Source organism: Prionailurus bengalensis, chromosome F2 (genome assembly GCF_016509475.1).
Source record: "Prionailurus bengalensis isolate Pbe53 chromosome F2, Fcat_Pben_1.1_paternal_pri, whole genome shotgun sequence".
NCBI lineage: Eukaryota > Metazoa > Chordata > Mammalia > Carnivora > Felidae > Prionailurus > Prionailurus bengalensis.
In genome coordinates, this window is record NC_057353.1 from 66,461,924 (window position 1) to 66,487,983 (window position 26,060).

Sequence of the window (26,060 nt, forward strand, 5' to 3'; positions counted from 1 at the left end):
GAGAGAACTACAAGAGCACTGAACAGGTACTGCTGACAGTGTGGGTGTGGCTGGAATGGGGGACACTGGCCGTGGCGCCTGGCCGGACACAGAGCTGCCACGTTACATCCTCCGAGTACAGGAATGTAGCCCTCAAGGCTCCGTTCCCTGCGGAAGAAAATGCGCTTTATAAAAACACCCAGAAGAGTGACTTTGCAAGAACCCTCTATTAAACCAGTAAAACAAAGTAAGTTAAAACTCATGTGGATTTATTTACAACTTTAACATAGACGCATCATTTAACGGAAAAGATTTGAGGACTGTGAGTGAGTTCTCACCAGAAGTGATTTGAGAACACCAAGATGTTAAGTGTTTGGCTTACAAGCTATCACTTCCGGGCCTCAATTTCCATCTGTAAAAGGGGAATGATAGACTAATACTTGCCCTATTCTGATGGGTGGTTTAAAAAAAAAAAAAAAAAAAGTGTGCTATTCTGCTCATTTACATGCACTGACTCAGGGGGCGGATTTTACAGATGAAGAACAGAAATGAGGAAAGGTTAAATAATAGCTAGCAGGTGGGGGAGGTAGAATTTTATCCCAGACAGCTTGACTCCAGAGTTTATGACACAAAACCCCTGTTTTTACAATGTCTCTCACAAGTGGCATCATTACTATGAGCTATAATTACAACTAGTAAAAATTTTAAGTCCTCCTATACTTGTATAATCCTGATTCTCCCTGCTTACGAAAGGCACTGGGGGCAAAGACCAGAAGCAAGCTAGCCCTGGCCTTGGCTCTTAAGTAGCCGCAGGGCCTTGGAAAAGTCTAGACCTCTGAGTGTATATCTTCATCTACCCGGTGACGTCTGTCCTATGACTCTGCCCTCCTTAGCTCACAGATTTTATAAAACGTTGGAATTAAGAAAACGGATTACAAAGGTGCTTTGAAAAAAAAAAATTGTACGTGTAGGTGTATGATGATTACAATCTCTTAGAAGACACACACTGACATAGTTTTTACAAATTCCCATTTTAAGCTACCTCCATATCCCTGCAAATTACTCAGGACCCGATTTTGGAAAAGAAACCCTGGTTTTTTCCGACTACATTTTCCCCTAACACTGACGCCACCCCGCTATTTTTAGCCCCTGTGTGCACCTGTGCTTTGGAAATCAGTGCCTGTCAAAATATCTCACTTCTTTTCCCCGTTCATTAAGCTTACCCTTGAGTTATACTTGGCTTTCATTGATCTAAGAGACTTGATATTATTTTTGTATTACTTTAAAATGATAATTTGAAAACACCAGGAGAGAACTTATCTCTTCAGAAAAACACAATGTAATGTATTTCTGGAATCCCCAATGAAGGGGCCCAGCTAAATTCCCTCCTTTCCTCTGACATGCAAATAGTTAGAATAAGAAAATGGATTTTCAGGGCTGGGAATGCAGACATGCTTTCCGCCCTGGGGAGCCTGCCCCCACCCCACAATGGGGAGCCAGGTGCAGCACCGAGGGCACAGGACCGGCAGGCAGAGGGGAGGGGAGGGGAGCAGCTCATTTTATCCCCACAGCCTCCCAAGGTAGGAACCATCATCACCCCCAGCTTTTTCTTGAGGAAAGCTGGGCCCTCATGAGAGTTTAGGTGATCTGCACAGAGTCCCTCACTTAGAAGGAGGCCCACATCTGCACTGGCATCTAAGGCCTCTGAAAAGGGGTAAGACATCGTTCTTTACTTACTAGTCCCACAGCTTCTGTTGAGACAGTGGGTGGCAGCCAGCCTTGAACTAAAATTCTCCCAAACAATCTGCTGCTGAAATAATGAAAAACGCCACCCAGAGTCTAAAGTGGGGGGAGTTCTAAAGTACCAAAAGCAGACTTTTTTTTTCTGAAACGGTACAAATTGATTGCTTTGGAGGTAAGAAACTCTACACAGGTCACCAAACAAGAAAGAAGAGGAGCATCCATGTGCCAAATGCTGATGTTAGCAAAGTGTGGCTTTTTCTTTTCTTTTTTTTTTTTTTTGACATCCTAGGTAGGCAAGAAAAACGAATGAAAAATGAAAGGCACCGAGGCTCAACTGTGGACTGTAAAAGAGCTATTGGAAGCCATCTATCCTACCCCTGGGTATGTACTCAACAGAAACGCATACCTGTGTTCACCAAGACATGTACCAGAATGTTCACAGCACTATTCATTACAGCCAAAACCAGACACTACCCAAAAGACCCATCATCAGTAGAATGGGGAAAAGAGATGGTGATCTAGTCACACGATGGACCAATATGAGGAGGAACAATCTATACCCATGAGCAACAGTACTAGTGACTCAAATGCACTGTTAAAAAGAGACCAGACACAATAGAATACATACCGTAAGATTTCATTCATAGAAAGTAAACTAATTGGCAAACGCAATCTATGATACTAAAAGGTAAGATAGTAGTTACCCTTGGAGGGGGCAGTTACCAGAAGGGAGCTACAGGAAGGTTTACTGGTATGTTCTGCTTCTTGATCTGGGTGCTGGTTATACACAGGTATTCAGTTTTTAAAAATTCAGCAACTTGTAAATGTATAAAGTGGACTGAAGTGGACAGGACTGTTAAGGAAAGACATTAAAGCTACACATACCAAAACACTAGCCACTAAAGTTCTAATCCAAACCTTGAGGCTACTTCCATGCTCAGCCTAGAGACCAAGTTCATCTCCCTTCTGGTTATGCAATGTATAGGTTTCTCTTCCCCAGTGTGCTTTTTTTTTTAAGTTAATTTATTTTGAGAGAAAGAGAGAGAGTGAACAAACAAGAGTGGGGGAGGGGCAAAGAGAGGGAGAGAGAGAATCCCAAGCTCCCTGCTGCCAGCACAGAGCCCAGGGCAGGGCACAATCTCACAAACCGTGAGATCATGACCTGAGCCAAAATCAAGAGTCGACACTTAACCAACTGAGCCACCCAGGTGCCCCTTCCCCAATACACTCTTAATTCAATCTGCTAGGGTTGCTATCATCGGGTTAAAGGTAAATAACATAAAGCAAAAGCTTGGCAAATATAAGCACAAGGCCCAAATCACAGATTTGGCGGATGCCATTTCTTCTGATTCCTGAAAACAAATGAGGGAAATTGAGAGTTCATCTCTTCCCACTTGAAGTCAGGATGCTTTTAAGGGGGCAAAATACAGGATAATCATCCAGCAGTCACATTTCAATTTCAGTTACAAAGTAAAATTAGAATCTTGGGGCCCCTGGATGGCTCAGTCGGTTAAGTGTCCAACTTCAGCTCAGGTCATGATCTCACGGGTTGTGAGTTTGAGCCCCGCATCAGGCTCTGTGCTGACAGCTCAGAGTCTGGAGCCTGCTTTGGACTCTAGGTCTCCCTCCCTCTCTACCCCTACCCCTCCCACTCACACTCTGTCTCTGTCTCTCTCTCTCTCAAAAATAAATAAACATTAAAAGAATTTTTTTACTAAAAAATAAAAAAAAAATTAGACTCTTACGGCCCAGAGAGAAAAGGCAGTAATGGAAGGAATTACTATTCACTAGAAAATAAAAACGGACACTATTTTTGAACAGCTTATTACGAGAATATATACTGGGAACTTTACATTTTGCTATGAATTTTACATGACAGAGGCATGGAGTAGATAACATACTTCTTCAATTTGAAGACACTCATTTTTGTGTTTCTAAAATTAGTATGTGGCTTACAATCCAATACATTCATTTAATGGAATTTCTACTCTCCCTCCCCTCCAAAAAGTTGTATTAAATTGATGGTGCATCTTATAATCTATGGACTTAGATCAGAGTTCATACGGTATTAAATGACCCCCCCTTTTAGGTAACGAAACTGAGGCTCAGAAAGAGTACTAAGTAACTTGCCTGAGGGCATATAATGAGTACGGGGCTGAGCCAGGTCTTGGGGAACCATGACTCAATTCCTTGAAATCCCCTGGTCTTTCTATTTTAAGAGAAAGTAGATAACTGACTTGGAAGAAATCACCCTCAAAAATGTTTGCTGAACACTTAACTGTGTGTTTTGGTAGATACGATGTGAAGGAGTTGAAAGAGGCAGCTCAAAACTATCTGACTCACCAAAGTAGAAACCGGAACTGGAGATGATTACAAACTGGAGTGATACTGGTCTCGGGATGCCCGTGGGAGCTGAACGAGGTGGCGTGGAAGTACAACAGAGATGCAAGGAGGTACGGTGCCTCTGTCCAGAGAAATAGACAGCCCTGGGAGACACGAGCTCAGAAAGCACGAGGGCTGCAGGACTAGGTCATCAAGGACCAGCAGGAAGACATTTATTTCATCATTATGAAGTAGCTATCTGATCAACGCGTGCTGAACGTGAGGGACTAGGAACTTTAGATAACGGCACAGTGAGTCTTAACATCCCATCCAAACGAAGAAAAATAACACTTTAAACTCTGCAGTTCCAAACCAACAAGCTAGTCAGATGAAGCCTAAAGATAAGGAGGAAAAGTGACTTTCATCTCTTCCAACATGAATCCGCAATTCTAAATCAATCATCCCCAATTTTTTTTAAGCTGTTCAAGGCTCAGCTTCGAAGGAAAAGATGAGCCTCCAGCAGAAAGCACACCGCATGCTGTTTGTCACACACCGACCTCTCAGATGCAGGTTTTCTTTCAGCTGCTTCATTTGCAAATGAGTTCCTCTAGGTGGGTCTGAAAGCTAAATTTGTCCAGAATGGGCCCGAGCCAGAGCAGCAGAGAGAAGGTCTAGATACTGGCCTTTTCCCATCTGGACAACCAGCGCACTGTCCTGCCCCCCACTGCTTCTCCCAGCTCTCAGGACGACAAAACAATGTAAGGAAGATGGGAAAAGCACGGGAGGGGGGACACGAATGATGACTCTTCTAATCAAGGCACATCTGTCAACATTCACCTGCAGTCTATTAGAAAGGCTTTCTTATTTTACCAGTCTGACAACACAAGTGAGCAAGATTTTGCAAGGAGGGTCAAAGAGCCAGTTTCGACCAGATCCTTCTCACAAAATGATTTACAACCACCGCTCCTCCTGCACACATATTACCCAGCATGCCGCCCACCAGGCACAAAGTGCACAACAGCCACTAGGTCACAAATAATAACCAGAGCTGGCAGCAGGCCCACATCATTTTCTAATCTCCAACTGCCTGCTTAACTTCTGCACTCAGATGCCTAAGAAACATCTCTAGACGTAACATGGCCAACACAGAAGCTCTTCATCCACACCCTCCCCTGGCCCCCCAAACCTACGCCATCCTAAACATTTCCCACTTGGTAAAGGACTCCACCATCCACTGTGGAAACAGCGGCATCTTTGAGTCCTGCTTCCTTCAGCTACTCCCCTGCCACATTCATTCAGCAGCAACCTTGTCCACGCTACTCCAAAATCTACCTACTTCTACCTCTGCAGTCACCCTGACCCAAAACATCATCTCTCTTGCCTTCTAACTGGATTTCTCTCTCTCCCCCATCCCGGGTGCTAAGTCCGTCCCACAGAGCGGTCAAGCAATCTTGCCAGTTCTCTGTTCAAAATGCTCCAAAGCCTTCCTGGTGTCTTCAAAATAAAGCTCAGAGGCACCTGGATGGCTTAGTCAGTTGAGCGTCTGACTCTGGCTCAGGTCATGATCTCACAGTTTGTGAGTTCAAGCCCCACAGGGGGCTAGCTGCTGTCAGCCTGTCAGCACAGGGCCCGCTTCGGATCTTGCTCTCCTCTCTCTGCCCCTCACCCATTCACATGCTCTCTCTCTCCCAAAAAATAGATAAAACATTAAAAAAAATTCTTTAGTAAATAAATAAAGTTCAAAGCACAAAGTCCTGTACAACCCAAGCCCAGCCCACCTTTCCATCCGTGCTTTATCGTACTCACCCCTGGTTATCTCTGTCTGCATCTGCCAATCCTCATCCCTACAGCTGACTTGTAACCAGCTATCCGGTCTTCCTTCCGTTTCTGGGGCCTGCCTCCCAGCCTTCCTCTTGCTAACCCTTGTTCTTAGAAGGCTGTCCCCAGAGCCGGATCTTCCCAAAGCTGGCGCCTCGGCATTCGGATTTCAGTTCAGGCATCTTCTCCGAAGCCTTCCTGGAACACTCTATCCAATGTTATATGCCTTAAGTCACCCTCGATCATATGCCTCTCTCTTATTTTCTTCATGGGAGCTGGGACTTTCTGTCCTATTCACTATTGCAGCTTCAGTGCCCAGCACTGGCAAGTGCCAACTATTTCCATGCATTCAACCAACATGAAAGCACCTGCTATGTGCCAGGCCCTATTCTAGGTAACAAAGACGGTGTTAAACAAGTCAGGGATCTGGTTCTCGTGGCGCCTTCTTTTCTGAAGGGAAGCTGACTAACCAATGCCAACAGGTGATATGTAGCAAGTAAAATTAAGCATAAAGGAGATGGAGTGAAGGAGGGGTATTAATTTATGTAGGGCAATCCATAACACCTTGCCAATAAGGTGGCACCGGGAAGAGACTTGAAGAAGGTAAGGAGGTAAATCAAGGTTATCGTCCTCAAACAGAGAAACAACACATGCTAGCAACCTGAGGAGAGGGCGTCAGCTGCTGAAGGAAGAGCAAGGATTCCACTGCGGAGCCTAAGGTGCAAGGTGGACAGGAGCAGCAGTTAAGGCCAGAGCGGCAGTAGGGGGCTTTGCAGGCCACTGGAAGGACTTGCATTTTATACATCTGATTTGAAAAGACATGGAAGGTTCGGGATAGAGGACAGACAGGCTTGATTTATATTTCAAAAGGATCACTCCAGCTGTCTACAGAAAAGACGGAAAGGACCTGAGCTGGAATGATAATGGCTTGCAATGGAGAATGAAAAGGGACCTGTTACTCTGGACGTATGTCTAAAGTAGAGCAAACTAGTAGCTGGCAGATTATGGGATGTGGGAGAAAGACAAGTCGACGATGACTCCATAACTGGTAGCTTGAGCTCCTGCAATAATGAACTTGCTCTTTACTTCTAGGGCAAAGGAAAAGGGTAACCAGTTGGGGACATGTTAAATTTGAGATGCCTATTAGTCATCCGAGTGGTAATTTCAAACAGACAGTTGGATATCAGGAGACAGATCTGGACTGAAAATATGTATATTTGTATTTGAGAGTCCTCAGTTTATAGAAAGTATTTAAACCCATGAAGCTAAATGAGATCTCCTATAGCTGGGGACCGGTAGAGAAAAGGGCCTATAACTGATCCCTGGGGCACATCACAACATTTAAAGGTCAGGATGATGAGGAACAAGCAGCAGAGACTAAGAAACAGTAAATTGGGGGGAGACAAGGCAGGTTATCCACATGCCAATTAATGTGCTCAAATTAATGCCAAATCTTAGTACCTGACCTGCCACTGAGTAAAGATCTAAATCACAGAATCCAGTGAATAAAGATAATCTCCGGGAAACTAATATTCCCTTGCCAGAAATACCCTGGAAAGTTTCCTTCATGCTTAAATAGCAAGGCCTTCTATTTGGGGAACAATTTCCTCTTTACTCGTCCCTTCATACATTCTACTACTACATGTCACATACTAGGTTGGGGCTAGGTGGAACGCAGATAAACCCACTCTTTGCATCTGACCACAAACCACTCCCGCAAAGAAAAAAAAAAGCCTCTATTAACATAAGAAGTACTCGGCTGAATGTTGAGTAAATTGACATCCTCATGGCACCCACGTGAGTGGCAGAGGAAGGTCAGAGGGCACCTGCTCCGGGTAGAACCAGGGTGCTAATCACCGGCGTCCAAAAGATTAACAACGATCACAGAATTACCTTCCCACTGGCTCCTTCTCTGAATGCAGAGGGCAGGGAGCATAATCTTAATAGAAGAGCAAAATCAGTCCCTTCCCAATGGGCCAAAGCCACTTCTCCAACCATCCGTGCCCTAGCTCCAGACCCCTTTTTTGCCTCCACCCCGCCCCCGAACCACAGGACCTCGCCCTAAACCGCTGGAGCCGTCGCACTACAAATCCCACCAGGCACCGCGCGCCCACGACATGCCGGTCTACGCTCCGCCACCGCCGGGCCTCCTGGGACCTGTAGTCTCCACGCCCCTCCGCGCTGGTCAGTACCTGGAAGCGATAGAGGAAGGCTTCAGGCCAGAGGAAGAAGTAGGCCGGGCTGATGAGACCGAGTTTGCCGACCAAGGGCACCGCGACAGTGGCGGCGAACCAGTAGCGAGTGATGGCCGGGATGCTTCTGAACCAGTCCCCGATGTCCGACATCTTCACCTTTTAGGTGGCCAGGATGCGCACAGCCGCCGACTCCCAGTCCCTGGCCCCTCACGACACGGCCCGTTCAGCGAGTGGAAGGTGTCGAGGCGGAAGCCGCCCAAGCCGCCGATAAGAAGGCGGAGATCGGCGGACGTGGCGCCACCGAATTCGGACGAGCGAGGGAGCGTTCGGCGGCGAAACTTCCCCTTCCGGCGGCCGCGGAAGACGTTGACCAGAAGTCCCGCCGCTTAAAGGGCAAGCACCGATTTTACCACAGGGCCGCGGCTCCGCGGTACGGGGGAAGGACGGTATGGGGCGGGGCCAAGCGGGGCGAAGGCACAACTGGTGGGAAACAGTGGTTGCCAGGGGCAACGGCAAATACTCCAGCCAATGGCGAGGCTTAACGCCTACTACCTAGTTCAAGCCGGAGTTGTAATCCAGGTGGGTGCTCTTGGATGGTGTTTAAAAAGGAAGGAGGAAAATAAAGTACATAGCCCCTCATCTGTTCTTTCATTTGACAAATGTTTGTTGAGGGCTAAGTGCCAGGGTTCTAGGTAGGGTTCTAGACACCGAGGATCCTGCGACTATCAGAGCTGTTGTGGTACCTTCTCTCCTAGAGCTTACATTCTGATGGGGTTAGACAACTACTAATAAGTGCAAAAGATAATTTCAGAGAGTGGGGAAAAAAAAGGAATATAAAATAGGATGATGCAGTAGAGTGACGGGGTGGGAGCGGGGAAACGTAGGGAAAGATGACTACTTTAGATGAGAATGGTCAAGGAGACCTTGGATGAAGTGTCCTTTGAGCTGAACCACCCCCACCCCCCAGGCAAGAACTGGGGAGTTTTCCTTGCAGAGAAAACAGCCACTCCTGTTAGCTTGGAATGTTAGAGGAACTGAAAGCAAAGTTATATTCTTAACTATGAATATAATTCCTCAAGCAGGATTTAATTACAAGTAGATGAGAATCCATCTTATTCTTAATCTGTAAAAAGGGAGACAAAACTGTTCCTGTTATTTTCAGATGTTAGTCCTGCAGTTTAAGGCTGATTAAGCCAAAAGTGGGGGGGGGGGGAGATTGATTAAGCCATCCAGTAAAGACCACTAGAAACAAGCCTGTAGCCCAGAGTTAGTTTTATTTACTTTCTGCAGCAAGGGATACTGGACTCCAGAGGAACCTGGACCATCTCATCAAGCAAAAAAAGAATAGGGTCATTATTGGATTGCGAGGAAAGGTGAAGTAAAATTTTGGTGAAATTTAAATGAAGCAGTGTTTTGATAGGCTCAAAGCAAAGCAATGCTGTGTGTAAAAGTGTTAACATCAAGCCTAGGCCTGAGGGGCACCTGGGTGGCTCAGTCCGTTGAGCCTCCGACTTCCACTCAGGTCATGATCTCGCAGTTTGTAAGTTCGAGCCCCACATTGGGCTCACTGGTGTCAGCCTGTCTGTGCAGAGCCCACTTCAGATCCTCCGTCCCCCTCTCGCTGCCCCTCCCCTGCTAGCGGTCTCTCAAAAAATAAATATTTAAAAAAAAATAGGCTTAGGTTAAATTCCAGTTAAAAAAAAAAAAAAGCCTAGGCCTGAGCTTAGAAGCAAGTTCAGGGTCCTCTTCCCTTTGAAATCTCAAATTTAGGTTAGACGTGGAATGTTGGGTCTGAAAACTCCTTATTTAAAGTTTTGCAACTAGATTGAAAATTGTGTGTCAGGATGACCCATATAGCTCAGATCCTTCAGGCAAGAATGGGATTTTCCATCCACACCAAAAAAATTTCAAACTGTGAAGTGTGTACAACAATGTACTATTTTAAAGAAGATTTTTCAGCACAACATCCCTGATGTTCATTAACAGAAACCGTATTTACAGAATAAAAAGGCACTAAGTATTCCACAGACTGATAAAAGTATACAACATTTGGAGACCTAATCGATATCAGGCATAATGAATATATAAAGAAACCCCTCATTCATACAAAGCTGGTGGGAATATAAATTAGTACAACCTTATAAAATAATATTGATATAAAAGCTACAGGGGCCCCTGGGTGGCTGAGTCAGTTAAGCGACCAACTCTTGATTTCGGCTCAGGTCATGATCTCATGGTTTGTGAGTTTGACCCCTGAGTTGGGCTCTGTGCTGACAGCACGGAGCCTGCTTGGGATTCTCTCTCTCTCTCCCTTTCTCCCCCATCCACTTCTTCCTCTCTCTCTCTCACTCAAAATAAATAAATGAAGATTTAAAAATAAATATAATAGGGGCGCCTGGGTGGCTCAGTCAGTTGAGCTTCTGACTTCAGCTCAGGTCATGATCTCACACTTCACGAGTTAAATCCCTGCATCCGGCTCTGTGCTGACAGCTCAGAGCCTGGAGCCTGCTTTGGATTCTGTGTCTCCCTGTCTCTCTGCCCCTAACCCACTCGCATTCTGTCTCTGTCTCTCTCAAAAATAAATAAACATTTAAAAAATTTAATTAATTAATTAGTTAATTAATTAAAAGCTAGAGCATTGTATAAATAACATAATATTTGGAGATATTGCCTGAGCTCCATTCTCTGCATCTCCCTATCTTATTGTACCCACTACACATTATATCCAAGATACAATAAGAGGAAATGTGTTATCTAGTTTAGGTGGAAAGCTAAGGAAGGTTTCTCTGATGAAACTAAGTACAGGTGCTGCCCCCCCCCAAAATCTACCAAGAACAAAACAACACATAATGTTTGTCAATATTTATTTCTAGGTTGTGCTCTAAAATTCAGAGTGCACAAGCTTGAGAGAACTGAATGCTAGGCAAATAACACAGAAGGGCCAACACAAGTAATAGAAGTCCACAGAAGGATTGCCATCGGCTGAACAAAAGATTCCCTAGGAATCATGTCTACATGGGACTGTCAGGAACAGACAGTACCTTCATGAGCAGAGCTGGGAAGAGAGACCAGAGGAGAAAATTCCAAATGGGGAAGTATTTGGAAGGGCCTTGGGTCTGCTGTATACTTGGGACATCAATTTTCTCTGGTTCCAAGGTACAGTGCTCTACTTTATCACTGACCAGAAACTTTCTGGATGCTGGGGTCTTGCTCTAGTTTAGTGCAAACGAAAGCATTATGGTATCAACTTTGTCTACAGATTTCGTTCTAATTGATCAAATGTAATTTCTAAATTTGGATGAAAAAGTACGTGTGTATTATCTTTTAAAAAATCCCAATGCAAAACTGTAGCCAGGTTGATTTGTTATAACCCAATAAAGAGAGATAGATACTGCCAGCCATAAATGATAAAAATTTCCTTTCAATGAGCATTGGCTAACAGTCCTGGGGCTGACAAAGAAAAGATGTGAGAAGGAATGAAGTTCTTAGAAAAATTGGGAATTAACGTCATTTTATTTTAAACTAGGTGGATTGGTTTCCCTGAGTTTGACTTATGAAGCGGTAATCCTAGGAGAAGTCAAAAATCTAAATGAAATCAAACTAACTGTCAAAAGTACAGAAGGAAACTGCTCCACGTATCCATTTGACTCACGGATTTGTTAACAGTCTCGATGTCTTACCAACCAAAATGTTGCCTTTTTAGATTAATTTATTTTTGAAACAGAAAATATTTATCATCGAAGAAAAGTTTTCTATTTCTTTAAAAAAAATAAATTAAATAAAATAAAATTCAGGGGCGCCTGGGTGGCGCAGTCGGTTAAGCGTCCGACTTCAGCCAGGTCACGATCTCGCGGTCTGTGAGTTCGAGCCCCGCGTCAGGCTCTGGGCTGATGGCTCGGAGCCTGGAGCCTGTTTCCGATTCTGTGTCTCCCTCTCTCTCTGCCCTTCCCCCATTCATGCTCTGTCTCTCTCTGTCCCAAAAATAAATAAACGTTGAAAAAATAAAAATTAAAAAAAAATAATAAAATTCAGAGTGCATGCTCTGGAATTCAACTTCAGGCTTTAGAAATACTAAAGTTTAAGTTGTGGTTACACCACTTATTAGCACGATCATGTTGTAAAAATGACAACCTCATGGTGCTTCAGTTTCTTCACCTATAAAACGTGAGAGGAAAAAGTAACAGCAAAACTGCTTTCAGAGGATTGTGAAGATTTAAATCAGATAAATTCAGGTTTAGCACTTAAAGCAGCATCAGCATTATTACTCTTCTACTTTTGCTTCTCTTTTTGAAATGTTTTACAATGAAAGCATATCGCTTTTAGAAATAGAAATCTGGATTTTCAACAAACCCTATCCCTCCCACCATGTGATTCTGATCCAAGTTATCTGCCAACCATTCCTTGAGAACCATCAGACTAGATGGGCATTCAGGATTTTTCTGTTTATCTTTATAAAATCACTATATATTGTGATAAATTATTCTGGGCATAAAACACAAAGGTGGCTTATTCTTAGCCATCTTCAATAGAGGACTTCCCCCAATGCTCCCAAATAGCTTGCTCTAGAATTTAATAGCTTGGCTTGTAAGGAAGTCCCTGTGTTACTGCCATCAACACTCATCATCATTTAAAACATGCAGGTAATGATTGGGCTAAGTTCTAGGAAAAATTGTGGAGGTGTAGGGGAAATAGGTGATCTCATGAATTATTGACAAGAATATATATCGGTACAACCTCTCCAGCAAGCAATTTGGTAATATTCAAATGCATTTCTAGGAATTTAAGCTTTAGATAGACTCCAACTTTTTAAAAATGCACAAGGAGAGTCATTGCCACATTTTTTTAAATAGCAAGAGATTGGAAATAGCTGAATAAGTATCAATATGAAACTGATTAAACGATGGCTTATCCATATGGTCAAATACTATCAACCTTCATTAGAAAAAAATAACTTTGTACACTATAAAATAGAATGCTAATAACATATAGCATCAAGGACACAAGAGTTACAGTACAAAGTTCACACTATGCCATTATACAGTTGTACAGAAAGCACACACACAAACACACACACAGTATTTGCTTGAAATAGTGGTTGTCTCTGGAAATGGAAACTCAGAGGATGGGAGACAGGAGTGGGAAGGAGACATGTTATTGCATGTTCTTTTATCCTTTTAAGTTTTGTCCCAACTATGTGTACTACATATTCTAAAATTAATTTTCAAAATATGTAGAAAGGCGGTTTGTTCAGAAAGGAACAGGTTCAATGCCAAAAACTTTAGAAAGATAGTTAGAAAAGACCTTAACTCTGTCTTTCCTGCCATATTGATGTATATCTCCTATTGTTTCTGTTAAAAAAGGATGTTAAGGAAACGGTGGGGGGGCGGGGCGCTTGGGAGAGACTGCCATTGAGAGCACAATATTGCCTATAGCGCTGAAAATTGGCACTGCGCCTCAGAGTAATGCTGACAGACGTTGGGGGGGGGGGGCTGTCGACTCAAATATCATCTGTCACAACAGTCATGCAGGAACACCATCCTAATGGGTTGCCTGCCACATAAGTGGCATCTTCAAAAATTCAAAGCACATTGCAAAGATGTAATTAATTCTTACATTAACTAGTAGGCAGTTTCATTAGCCCCATCATGCAGGTGAAGCTATGGCAAGAATAATAATTTCTCTTTTGTCATGCCTGGCAGAACCTGTCCTATATTTTTAGTCCTAAGTCTGGGAAATTTTAAAGATTTTGGCACACTGGGCTGGGAAACAAGGCAGTTACTAAACACTGGATAGATTATTCCCCATTTGTTATTTTGATGCACACGTGCATGCGTGCATGTGTGCGCGTGTGTGTGTGTGTGTGTGTGTGTGTACTAAAAAGTCAGCCTTAGGGGCGCCTGGGTGGCTCATTCGGTTAAGTGCCCACCTTCAGCTCAGATCATGATCTCACAGTTTGTGGGTTCAAACACCTTGTTGGGCTTTCTGCTGTCAGCACAGAGCCTGCTTTGGATCCTCTGTCCTCTCTTTCTGCCTCTCCCCTGCTTATTCATTCTCTCTCTCTCTCTCTCTCAAAATAAAAAAATTGAAAATAAATAAATAAAAATAAAGTCAGCCTTTTATATACCATAAGGAACGAATCTGGATTCCAGGCTTGCCTCTGTCTTTTGCTGATTGTGTGACCTTTGCTGATTGTATGTGACCATGGGCAGGTCACTAAAAACAATGACAATATTACCTGACACTACAGCAAAGTTGTTTGTTGTCCGTTTGAATTGACAGCCTGCTGTTAACCAAGCTCTGGGCTTGAAGTTTCCATGCATGCCCTTAATGGGCACACTAACCCCCATAGATAGGTACAGAATTATTATTATTATTATCATTATCATTATTATGGACACTGAGAAACAGATTATCATCTAACTCATCCAAGGTCCCATAACTGTAAGTGGTGATTCCAATCCAGGCTGTCTGACCTGAGTCCATCTTTTAACTGCTCTGCTCTACCTCTGTGACAAATGTAAAAGTTCCTTATAAACTCCAAAGCATCTCACAGATACTAGTTTTACTCTAGTAACTAACACAAAGGACCAGCACATGGGAGGCAATTAATGTTGTATAGATGAGTAAAGCAGGCTGGCTGAACCAAAGTTTATGCAAGAAGTATTTGGAATAAAATAATCCTTTTAATATCAGACTTCTCTTAAGTAACAATTCCACATGCCAAAATCATCACAGAACAGTAATCCAAGCAATGATTACAGCTATTAATAACTTATATTCATCAGTCATAGTTTATATTCATAATCAGAACAATAGTAAATGATACTCATTCAAGATATGCCTTGGGGAAGGCCTGCAAGGATCTGACATACCTTCCTTCTAAATCAAAGAAAAAACTCCTCAAGCTAATGTCCGTGTTAGAATGTGAATAATATTTAAATACAGGATTCTTATCAGTTGGCTTTGGATCCAAGTCATCACCCATGGTGTAGACATTCCACTAGAATTAAGACTCAAGCAAAACTCCCAAAAGCCTTTAATTGGAGACACATCCAGAGAAAGGCATATTAACCAGAATCCTGAGCTATTGCAAAGACCTGAGGCCTGTTTCCATCACTATCAGGAAACAGCTTATTACCAGTTTGTTATAAAGGACACAACTCAAGAAAAGCCAAATGGAAGAAATGCACAGGGCAAGGAAGGGAGAAAGTATTCAGAGCCCCCATGCCTTCTCTGAGTGCACCACCCCCCCAGCACCTTGATGTGTTCACCAACCTGGACGCTCTCGGAATCCTTTGGTCTTGGGTTTTTATGGATGTTCCATTACCTAGGCCGGATTGATTAAATCATTAGCCATTGGTGATGAACTAAATTCCCAGCCCCTTCCTCCTCCCTGGAAGGTCAGAGGGGTGTGGCTGAAAGTTCCATCCAACCACAGGTAGGTTCTGCAACCAGGCCCCCATCCTCCTAGAGTCACCACAATAGCATAAACTCAGGTCTGATAGAAAATGATTATGGATAACAAAAGGTGCTCCTTGCATCCTAGCACTCAGGAAATGAAGTTCTGTGCCAGGAACAGGGACAAAAAACAAATAGATGTTTCCCATTGTACCACAGTATCATGCAGCTGTTAACCAAAATGTAACTAAGACTGTGAGTTTTGCAACTAAAAATTTTAAGGGTAGGTTGTTTTACTAGGAAAGAATAGAGTAAGTAGAACAGGATGTAGGGGAGGGAGGATGCTTATTGAAAAAAAGAGAGAGAGAGGCGCCTGGGTGGCTCAGTCAGTTAAGCATGGGACTCTTGATATCAGCTCATGTCATGACCTCACAGTTTCTGAGTTCAAGCCCCACGTTGCACTCTGTGTGGACCATTGGAGCTATCTTGGGATTCTTTCTCCCTCTTTCTTCCCCTCCCCCACTCTCTCTCAAAATAAATAAATAAGCTTTAAAAAAATAAAAGAAGGGGGGAGATATAAAAATTTACTATCTTCTAGTTTGTTTTTTTTTCCCATATCATACTGTTCTTTTCATTTACTTTTTTTTAATTTTTTTAACGTTTTTATTTTATTTTTGAGACAGAGAGAGACAGAGCATGAACAGGGGAGGGGCAGAGAAAGAGGGAGACACAGAATCTGAAACAGGCTCCAGGCTCTGAGAAGTCAGCACAGAGCCCGACGCGGGGCTTGAACTCATAGACCGCGAGATCGTGACCTGAGCCGAAGTCAGACGCTTAACTGACCGAGCCACCCAGGCACCCCTTCATTTACCTTTTCACAAAAAGAGTCTTTCCTGGGTTGCCAGGCTGGCTCGATCAGTAGAGCATATGACTCTTGATCTCAGGGTCATGAGTTTGAGCCTCACGTTGAGTATAGAGATTACTTAAAAATAAAATACAATTTAAAAAGAAAAAAGAGGCTTTCCCTGTTTCTACAAAGTTTTCATAATTATCATTCTGTTGACTAAATAATATTCTACTAGCAATATAGCATAATCCTTTGACCATTTTCCTATTTCGGATGCCTGTTTTGCAATACCTAATACAGCTTGAACATCTTCATGTGTATACATTTTTGTATATGGATAGCTAGCTTCTTTTTACTAATAATACGTGTTGAATATTAATAAATTGAAACTTTGTGGGCATGGTCTTAATAAGTCTTCACAAGAACACTTCAACCCTATGAGGTACTTTTATTTTTATTTATAATTGAAGAAACAGCCTCAGAAAAGTTAAGTCACTTGCCACTTGCTAGTAAGTGCAAAGGTAAGGCTCAAACCCAGGTCTGTCTAGAGCCAAAGGTGGTACTCTCTAATTCAGTCATCCAACAAAGTACCATAGTCTGGGTGGTTTATAAACAACAGAAATTTATTTCTCGCAGGTCTGGAGACTAGAAGTGCAAGATCAGGGCACCGGCACGGTCAGGCTCTGGTGAGGGTCCCCTTCCATCTTGCATTTCTATCCTCACACGGTAGAAGGGAGAAGAGTGGTCTTTCAGGTCTCTCTTATAAGGGCATTAACTCCATTCATTAGGGCAGAGCCTCCCCAAGGCCCCACCTCCTGATACCATCACATTAGGCGTTAGGATTTTGACATTCTGGGGAGAATTTGGGGAGACACAATCAGACCGCAGCAACTTGTGAGGTACCAGGTACTCTTCCTGGTGCTGTGGATGCAGCAGTGAACCAAACTGACGAATATCCGTGGCCTCTTAGAGCTTACATTCTAGAGGAGGCAGGAAGACTATCGAAAGGGGCAGAAGTTAGATGCACAGTAGATGAACCCTTGACACGTGCCTGGAGCCAAAATAAAGCAAAGGAGATTTGGGTTGGTCAGGGAAGGCCTCACTGTGATCTCAAGGGACGCTTGAGTAAAGATCTTAAGGAGGTGAAAGAGCAAGCAATGCGGACAGCTGGGGAAAACCATTCAGGCAGCAGGGCTGGCAAAGGCCCTGAGTGGAAGCGTGCCTGGCAGGGAGGCCTCACAGCACCAAGCCCAACGTGGCTGAGTGGAGAAAGTCGGGGGCGGGGGGTGGTCAGAGAGAGCAAGGAAGGAGGGGTACTTAGAATCAGGCAGGACATTGTAGGTTATGGAAAGGACGTTGCATTCTATTCTGGTCTTTTTTTTTTTTTTAAGTATTTTATTTTTAAGTAATCTCTGCACCCAACTTAGGGCTTGGACTCACAACCCTGAGATCAAGAGTCACATGCTCCACTGACTGAGCCAGCCAGGCACCCCTCTTCTGCTCTTAACCACTCCACCACATTGCCTCTCAATAATTCTACTGGACAGGGGCGCCTGGGTGGCTCGGTCGGTCGGTCAAGCATCCAACTTCAGCTCAGGTCATGATCTCACAGTTCATGAGTTTGAGCCCCACATCGGGCTCACTGCTGTTAGTGCAGAGTCCGCTTCAGATCTTCTGTCCCCCGAGTCTCTGCCCCTTCCCCACTTGAGCGCACTCTCTCTCTCAAAAATAAATAAATCTTTAAAAAAATAATAATAATTCTACTGAACAGATTTCCAGGAGGGGGATTCTGACATGAAAGGATGTGAGCATCTTTATTACTATCACTCCCAGAGACTGCCTAGTCAGATTTAGGCTACAGGGGTCCTCGCTTACTTGGGCACTTCCAAGGCTCTTGCCTAACTTTCTTAAAAATGAGGGGAGGGGTGACTGGGTGGCTCAGTTCGTTAAGCGTGCAACTCGGTTTCAGCTCAGGTCATGATCTCACAGTTTGTGAGTTCTAGCCCCGCGTTGGACTCTTTGCTGACAGCTCAGAGCCTGGAGCCTGCTTCAGATTCGGTGTCTCCCTCTCTCTCTGCCCCTCCCCAGTCTTGCGCTGTTTTTGCTTTTGTTTTATGTTTATTTATTCTTGAGAGAGAGAGAGCGAGAGAGAGAGCGCGCGCGCGCACGCGCGCGCGCGCCAGAGTCGGGGAGGGGCAGAGAGAGAGAGAAAGGGAGACATAGAAACCGAAGCAGGCTCCAGGCTCTGAGCTGTCAGCAAAGAGTCCAACGCGGGGCTCGAATTCGCAAACTGTGAGATCATGACCTGAGCTGAAGTCGGACGCTTAACCAACTGAGGCACCCAGGCACCCCTAAAAAAAATTAAAATTTTTAAATTTTTAAAAAATTTAAAATTTTAAAATTAAAAAAATTTTTAAAGAAACAGTAAGTATATACACCTTAAATTTCCACAATGATATATGTCAAATGTATTTAAATTAAAAAACAAAGTCAAACAAAAAAACAAGTACAATCATGTCTCAATTAATACAGTAGCTACATTCCAGGAAAATTTAGAGTATATTAAATCCCTGTAAATATTCTTCATGTTTATACGTAAAACAGAATTAGGTACTAGTTCAGCTATTACAAATGGGATTTTTACTTACAGGAATGTATTGGAAATGTTCAAAAGGATGCAGGACCATTTTATACATTGTAGGATGTCTGCCTAACATCCCTGACCCCCTTTCCTAATTCCTGTTGTGCTCTTAGTTATTGTGATAACCCAAAACAATCATGTTATGAGTTGAATTGTGTTCCCCAAATAGATATATTAAAATCCTAACCCCTGGTCCCGGTGAATGTGATGTTATTTGAAAATAGTATTTGCAGATGTAATCAAGCTTAAATGAGGTCATAGTTGATTAGGGTGAGCTAGTCCATTGGATTAACAGTGACTTGATATACTTATAAAAGGAGAAAATGTAGACACAGACACAGGGGGAGAAGGCCATGCAAAGACAAGGGCAGAGATCAGAGTGATGCATCTCTAAGCCAAGGATTGCCGACCGGTACCAGGAACTAGGAGAGAAGCATGACAGACTCTCCCTCAAAGCCTCCAGACTTTGATTTCAGACTTCTGACCCCTGGAACCATGAGAGAATGAATTTCACTATTTTAAGCCACCCAGTTTGCAATACTTTGTTACCGCGTCTCTGGGAAACCAATATAAATGTCTTACATAGCACAATGAAGACACTGTTGAAAACCTGTCTTTGTGCCTCCTTCCTGCACAGTGCCCAGATCTCTGCTCAGATAATACCTGCCAGCAGTGCCTTCCCCGAACACCTTAATCCAGGTATCAGCCCGCCCATCCTGCTCATTCCTTTACCCCGCTTAAATTTTTCTTCATTTTTCATTACCTGACATGATATACTTTATTTATTTTCTTAGTCATTGTCTGTCTTCCCAACTAGAATGCAAGTTCCAGGAAAGGGCAATTTTGTCTTGTTCACTGCCATTCCCCAGCACCTGGAACAACCCTTTCCCACACAGGAGCTCCACTGACATTTATTGAACTAGCAAATGAGGATCTCCTTTGCAGAGAGAGGACAAATGCAATCTTAATATAATGAGGAATAGAACAGAATAGCTTACCTGGAGAAAGCAAAGAGACATAGCAAAGCACCTGAGAGCTGGAAGACTTGGAGGAAAAGTAATTCAAATGTTTTAGTGAAAGTTGGATATACAACCTCTTTTGATCACGGGATGTTATTGCTGATGCCGCAGATGTAATGTGCAAACATGCATATGCTTGACTGGCAAGGCATTGGAGCCAAAAAAGCTACAGCTGTCACGCTTGTCTGAAGCCAGTCCAAATAGGCTGAACATGCATTTAGAGAGCTCTGAAAGCATTTTATATCTGGTACGTGCTGTCAAAGGCAGTAGGAAAAAAAATGTGTTGGCAAGGGACAGTACATACTAACCAGCCGAGTTCGTGCGTGCATTAGGTTACATGCAGGTGTCACAGCTTCGGCACTGTAGACACTTCGGCTCAAACAGTTATTTGTTGGTGAGGGGCTTCCCTGCATGTGGGAGGATGATTATCAGCATCTTTGGTACCATGTGACAGTAGCACCCACCTTCTCAGCTATGACAACCAAAAACGTCTGCAGACATGGCCAAATGTCCTCTGGGGGCAGTCACCCTTGGTTGAGAACCACTGAGTTACATGTGATGCTTGTCCACTCCCCCTCCTTCCTTGGCAACTCCTCCTTATGCCCCCAACACACACACACACACACACACACACACACACACACACACACACAGAGTGAAACAACCCTCCCACCTCCCTCTCCTCAAAGGATGATTTATTCCTATATGTTCTCCCACCGAATGTGCCTCTGGGACTTCCTGAGGTCATCTGTGGTCAACCATGACATTAGAAGCCTCTAACAAAACACATCTCTTAAGGTCATGAGAGTGTCTAGTTCCGTTCTATATTGAGGCTAGACTTGACCATGTGACTTGCGTTAGCCAATGGGACATTGGCTGGCATGGTGATGCATGCAACAGCTTGTGAAACACTTCCACACTCAGGCTTGACCTACTGAAACATTCCTTTCTAAGAGCCCAGGGCCGTGTAAAGAAGCTCAAGCTAGACTACTGAATGATGAGAGGCCGCGTGGACGGAGGCACAGGTAGGTGAGAAGCCATCTTGGATGTTTCAGCCCCAGGTGAGCCTTCAGCTGCACGCAACCACGAGTGACCACGGCTGTATCGTGGTGAGTCAGGCTATATCGTGGTATATCAGCTGGGCCCAGTCAACTCACAGAATGGTGAAATTTAGGAAATCATGTTTGCTTGAAGCCAATGAATTTTGAGGTAATTTTTACACAGCAACATACAACTGAAACATCAAATGTCTAAGTCGTTGAAATGAGAAGGAAGCGGTGCAGTGCTAGAGCAGGCTCGTATTAGCTCACAAAAGCCAACTGTTAAATTTTCAGGATTTTTCTGAGACGATTATTAAATACAGGCTTTATCAAAAATTGAATTATATAAACTTAGATGGAAATAAATTATATTTTAAAGGAAACACTCAAAACATATCATTTCTTGAAAAACATATCATTTGGGGCGCCTGGGTGGCTCAGTCAGTTGAGCGTCCGACTTCGGCTCAGGTCATGATCTCGCAGTCTGTGAGTTCGAGCCCCGCGGCGGGCTCTGTGCTGACAGCTCAGAGCCTGGAGCCTGCTTCGGATTCTGTGTCTCCCTCTCTCTCTGCCCCTCCCCTGCTCATGCTCTGTCTCTCTCTCTGTCAAAAATAAAACATTTTTAAAAATGAAAAATAAAACATATCATTTGTTAATTCCTATACCATATTTTACTATTATTGATGCTCTTGAAGTTTTCTATGTCCATCGTATCTGCATGGTGAACATACTACGTAATAGTGTACTATTGCTCACCTCTTTCCAATGGCATCACATTGGTAGCTTGAAATTGGCCTTGAATAGTAGGAGTACTTTTACCACAGAAATTACCAAATGCTACAAACCAGGGCTTTATTTTGTCCAGAGAGCCAGTTGTTAAATTTATCAGCACATCACTGGTACTCTCCTTAGAGGGGCTTAAATAATAGAAATAATACAATATTTAGGGTGTGTGTGTGTGTGTGTGTGTGTGTGGTGTGTTAATGGGGAATAAACAGGATTATCATGCAAATAATGAATTCCCTTCATAGCTTAGCAGGATATGCTATGAGAATACAGATGAAGGCAGCACCAGAGACGTTCTGGGCGTACAAGTTTTTACTGGACTATTGTTTTTTTGTATATCTACAGCGTTAAGTGATGGTCATGGAGCCTTCCAAGTAATTGCTGTGTGCTGTGCTGCCAGTGAGAAAAGCATAATGTGGTTGCCTATTTCTTTCTTTTTTTTTTTTTTCAACGTTTATTTATCCTTGGGACAGAGAGAGACAGAGCACGAACGGGGGAGGGGCAGAGAGAGAGGGAGACACAGAATCGGAAACAGGCTCCAGGCTCCGAGCCATCAGCCCAGAGCCCGATGCGGGGCTCGAACTCACGGACCGCGAGATCGTGACCTGGCCGAAGTCGGACGCTCAACCGACTGCGCCACCCAGGCGCCCCTGGTTGCCTATTTCTTGTCTGTGGGTAAAAATCAGCAAAGTCTGGCATTCTGGATGGTTTAATAAAGAAAGATACAAGAAATAATAATAGTAGTAATAACAGCTAGCATTCACTGAGGACTTCTGTGTGCCAAAGTTGTTCTAAACTCTAAACAATTTTGGGGTTGCTCCTATTTTTATCCCAATTTTACAGATGGAGAAATCAAGGCACGGAGAAGTTCAATATTATGCCCAGGGTTAGAGTACTAGTAAGCAGTGGACTCAGGCAACATACTTATGGGGAGAACAGGGTGGAATATGTGAAATTAGGACTCCGTGTTCACAGTGCTCATGAGTTAGAGTCAAATTTATTTACTCCTATGGGAGATATTCCCAGCATTCTCTGACTCCACAGCCCTCTGCCCAGCAAGGCCTTTGTAATCGGCCTGTTTGGGCAGAGTAACACCCTTCTAAGGTCTACAGGTGAAAGTGGTAATCCCATTGTGCATACCCTATCTTATCTTTCTCTTTGCTCATGTAGAAAATTGCTTGCACAGGGATGCTTGGCTGGCTCAGCTGGTAGAACATGTGATTCTTGATCTTGGGGTTGTGAGTTTGAGCCCCACATAGGGTGTAGAGATTACTTAAAAATAAAATCTTTGGGAAAAAAAATTTTTAAAGAAAGAAAGTTGCTTGCAGTATTTTCCAAAGCCATCAATATAATAAAACCCAAACTACTTGGGTAAAGGGGAGAAGGGAGGGATGGATGAGCAGAGCACAGAGGATTTTTAGGGCAAAGAAAGTACTCTGGATATTATAATGTCCAAAGCCACAGAATGTACAACACCAAGAGTAAACCATAGTGTAAACCAGGGGCTCTGGGAAATTATGATGTGTCCATGTAGGTTCATCAGTTGTAACAAAGGTATCACTCTGGTGGGGATGCTGATAATGGGGAGGCTGTGCACAGGTGGGGGCAGGAGGTATGTGGGGAAATCTCTATACCTTTCCTTTAATTTTTCTGTGATCTTAAAACTGCTCTAAAAAAATTCTTTAATTTTTAAAAAAATTTTTTTTGAGAGAGAGAGAGAGACACACACACACACACACACACACACACACACACACACACAGACTGCGAGTGGGGGAGGGGCAGAGAGCGAGAGAGACAGAATCCGAAGCAGGCTCCAGGCTCCATGCTGTCAGCACGGAGCCCGATGTGGGGCTCAAACGACGAGATCATGACCTGAGCTGAAGTCAGACGCTTAACCTACTGAGCCACCCACGCTCCCCTAAAAAAAAAATTCCTTAAAAAAATATATTTAGGGGAGATGGTTTTTACTATTGAGTAAGGCCACATAAAAACCAGAAGAGACCGAAGTGCCTGGTCTCTTAGGTGTGGATTCCTTACCAGTCATCCTCACTCGGCTCTGTGGCCTCTTTCCACATGCTACCCAGAGTGGGCACTGGACAAAAGAAGCCACGCTGCCCTCGAATACTTAAATGGACAATAAATGCTTTGCTCAGTCTGCCTTCCTCCCTTACAGCAATTAGAGGTATTTTACTCACGGTTTATGGTGTCCTGTCACACTTGATTGATAGCCTGTCCTCTGAGCCCATAAATGTTTTTAGGAGCCTGTGAATCAAAGCTAGTTATTCAGTCCTGTGGGAGATATTCCCAGCATTCCCTGACTCCACAGTCCTCTGCCCAGGGAGGCCTTTGGAACAGGCCACCACTGACAGAGCATAATTTGAAAGGTTTAAGCTTCCAATAGAACCTTTCCAAGCGACCTGAAACTAGCGCCTACAAGAGTACAATAGTACACTTAGGTGTTAATTTCTCCAGCATAAAGTTTGCAATAGTACGCTGAGGTATTAATTTCTCTAGCATCAAGTTTGCAAATAATTTTTTAAACCCAACTGTCAACAACAGAGGGATTATAAACTCATGCCACACCACACGTCCATAAGATGGGATATCATGCAGTTGTCGCTAAGACAGAGGTAGCTATAGGCTGTCCTTCTTAGGACAGTTGTGGACATGATGGGGGCCGAGATTTCCACACGCTCCTCCTCTCCTGGCCACGTGGAAAGGCTGCAAAGACTGGAAACTTGCAGCCACTGCCCATTCCGTCATGTTGTGGTCTCCTCCTTCCTTTGGCTTGCAGGAGGTCTTTTAAAAAAACCACAGTCTATGGCAGCAGTTTCTCATCGTACGTGGGAATGATCTTGCTGCCTGTCAAAATCAACACCACACCCCCCCACACACTTTGATACTATACAATTCCAGCTGTAGTTGTCAAATCCTTTTGATTACACATGAAACACTGCCCTTGGTTGCTTTCATGTATGTTTTATGAGGACACCTAGACATGAATATTTATTTAAGCAACTTGGAGCATGTCTCTTTGATTTTCTTCTGTTCTGAGTCATGTTAAAAGGGTGGGGCAGGTGCACCATGTCGTAGCTAACCTGTTATGGCTTTTGCCTTACTGCCCGCCCCCACCCCCCATCCCTACCACGCCAAACAGCTGAGCCGTCTGGGAAATGGAAAACATTGCCTGGGTTTGCATCAGTTAGCAGTATGACACGCATCCCTGTGTTACCGATGAAACAGAACTTTTTCTTTGCAGTGTCAGCTTACCCACACAATATGTCAATGTACCCTTGTCATTTAACTATTGCCTGCTTGGATTCCTTTTATGGTGGCTGCCCTGGTCAACCCTTCATCACTTTTGTCTCACCCTCCTTCTGCCTCAAGCTTCAAATTCTTTTTTTTTTATGTTTATTTATTTTTGAGAGAGAGAGAGAAAGAGACAGAGTGTGAGTGGGGGAGGGACAGAGAGAAAGGGAATCACAGAATCTGAAGCAGGCTCCAGGCTCTGAGCTGTCAGCACAGAGCCCAATGTGGGGTTTGAATCCATGAACTGCGAGATCATGACCTGAGCCAAAGTAAGATGCTTAACAGACTAAGCCACCCAGGTGCCCCTCAAGCTTTAAACTCTTAAATGATCTTTCTACTACAGAGGGATATGTCTAGAAACCACCAGTTTCCCTAGAACCTTTTAGAATAAGATCCAACCTCCTTAGCATGGCAATATGGGACTTTTATATTCTTAGTTTTACATGTGTCTCAGTCTTCTGCCTCTCACCCCCACAATAATAATAATAATAATAATAATGATAATGATAATAGTTATTGCTATTATTTTTGAGAGCTTTGTAGGTGCTAAGCATGTTACATGCATAATAACTCCTTGTGCATCTGTGCTTTGATTGCACTCAGCATTTCTAGTTTCTAGAAGGTTCCATGTTGTTTCACAAATGCCCCTGCCTTTCTGCAGATGCTGTTTCCTTCCCTAACTTCTCTGCCTTATAACCCCTATTTATCCTTCCAGACTCAGCTCAAGTATCACCACCTCCTGAAGCCTTCCCTGACTTGTTTTCCTTCCAATTACCTCTACTTTAGAAAATAGAAGGCAATGTTTTTGCTCAAATAACCACAGTATAGGAAGGACAGGAGTCCAGATTAGCTTCTGGGACAGTTAGAACAAGGGACATAAATGCTGCCAGAATGTTCTTTTACTATTTCTGGTTTTCTTGCCCCTCCCCCCCCCTTTTTTTTGCGTTTTAGCTACCCTCT

At 43.6% G+C, this 26,060-nt stretch overlaps 1 protein-coding gene across 2 annotated transcripts in view; it reads right to left on the bottom strand.

The window, feature by feature from the left end:
* Positions 1-8,433, bottom strand: part of DERL1 (derlin 1) — a 28,402-nt gene extending 19,969 nt beyond the window's left edge. Inside the window, exon 1 of one of the 2 annotated variants that reach the window (XM_043601683.1) lies at positions 8,055-8,433. In XM_043601683.1, the coding sequence (XP_043457618.1) occupies positions 8,055-8,207 (153 nt within the window). In that variant the 5' untranslated portion in view covers positions 8,208-8,433. The remainder of the gene's footprint in view (positions 1-8,054) is intronic. The other variant, XM_043601684.1, reaches the window with a different exon arrangement.
* Positions 8,434-26,060: the final 17,627 nt, after the last annotated feature.